The sequence below is a fragment of the Suricata suricatta genome, chromosome 11 (assembly GCF_006229205.1).
Source record: "Suricata suricatta isolate VVHF042 chromosome 11, meerkat_22Aug2017_6uvM2_HiC, whole genome shotgun sequence".
NCBI classification, from domain to species: Eukaryota; Metazoa; Chordata; class Mammalia; order Carnivora; family Herpestidae; genus Suricata; species Suricata suricatta.
Window position 1 is genome coordinate 49,886,333 of NC_043710.1, and position 1,748 is coordinate 49,888,080.

The 1,748-nt window shown below is 44.7% G+C and overlaps 1 protein-coding gene across 1 annotated transcript in view; it reads right to left on the reverse strand.

The window, feature by feature from the left end:
- The window catches only part of LOC115306576 (olfactory receptor 2AG1), a 2,352-nt gene extending 1,484 nt beyond the window's left edge, over window positions 1-868 (reverse strand). Inside the window, exon 1 of the mRNA XM_029957058.1 lies at window positions 42-868. Coding sequence (XP_029812918.1) covers window positions 42-868 — 827 coding nt within the window. The remainder of the gene's footprint in view (window positions 1-41) is intronic.
- Between the last annotated feature and the right edge of the window lie 880 nt (window positions 869-1,748).

The window sequence follows — 1,748 nt, forward strand, 5'->3', positions numbered from 1 at the left end:
AGATAAGAGGGTTCAGGGCTGGAGTGACAACCGTGTAGAAAACAGAGGTGATGTTGTCTTGCGTGGGGCTGTGAAGGGAACTAGGCAGGACATACATGAATGTGGCAGCTCCATAGAACATCCCAACCACAGTCAGATGGGAAGAGCAGGTGACTAGGGCTTTCTGCCTCCCCTCATTTGAGGGCATGTGAAGCACAGTGAACAGGATTAGTGCATAGGAAGAAATTATTGCAACAAGAGGAGGGATCAAGAAGGTCACACCCATTACATACACAAACAGTTCATATCTAGAGGTATCTGCACAGGCCAACTTCAGCAAAGGTGGGATCTCACAGAGCAGGTGTCTGACCTTCCGGACTTTGCAGAAGGGATACTGCATGGTATACACGGTATAAACAAAGGCACTTAAGGATGCCAGGGTCCAGGCTGTGGCCACCATGAGCCAGCAGACCCTTGGCCTCATGCAGACCATGTAGTTCAGAGGATGACAAATGGCCACATATCTATCATAGGCCATGAAGGCCAGGAGCAGGTCCTCTGCACCACCCAGCATCAATGCCAGAAACATCTGAAGGGCACAGCCTGCAAACGAGATGGTGTTTTCACTGCGCAGGAAATCCATGAGGGCCTTGGGACTGACCACAGATGTGAAGAGGAGGTCCATGAGCGAGAGCTGCCCAAGCAGGAAGTACATGGGCACGTGGAGCCGGGAATCCATTGTGATGACCAAGAGCAACAGGCCATTGCTGGTCAGGGCCAACAGGTACAGGACTGTTATTGTGGCACACAGCAGCTCAGGAGACCCACTGTCATTCAGAATCCCCATCAATATAAAGCCACTGTCCAGGGTGGAGTTCCAGTACTCCATTCTGTAGTGTTTCTTTAGTTGCCTAGAACCAAACACATTCTCATCAATTTTTGCTAAGGAGTTTTCTAGTTTGTAACATCACAGGCCCCTAATTAATCCGAATCCCATTTGGGAGAGCCACATTTGGAATATTGTGCCCAAGCCCAGAAAAGTGAGAGGAGACATGGACTTGGGATTGACAAGTATCATGAATCCAATGAGGCATTATGTTTCTAATTGAACACTGACTTTACCTCTTGATCTCTCTGTTTCTGACATTTTTTTAATTAAAAAGTTTTTTTACATTTTTTATTTATTTTTGAGAGACAGAGACAGAGTGTAAACAGGAGGGGGCAGAGAAAGAGACACAGAATCCAAAGCAGGCTCCAGGCTCTGAACCAGCAGTCAGCACAGAGCCCGACAAGGGGCACAAACCCATGAATGGTGATTTCATGACCTGAGCCAAAGTCGGACACTCAACAAACTGAGCCACCCAGGCGCCCCTGTTTCTGACACTTTTAATTGTATATCTATGAAAGAACCATCTGAATGGAGAGCAGTCATCATAGTAATATCTAAACATTAAGAGGTCACTACATGAAAGAATTTTTCGTGATATCAAACCTAGACAAGTAGCTTTCCAGAATGACTAAAGTATCTCTCTCTTAATAGAAAGCAAAATTCCAGCACCTAAGCCTTTGATTATTTTTGTACCTATGTTTTAAGTATTATATTTGATGATTGATTTAAATACCCAGTTAGTGTCCTAACACACCTATTCTGAATATAAAACCCTAAAGTGGTACAAAATGTGATTTCAGCAAAACACTTCCACTTCATTTTCCGTACAAGTTACATCCGCATATGTTTGCAGAACACAAGACTATGGATGTAAGCACCA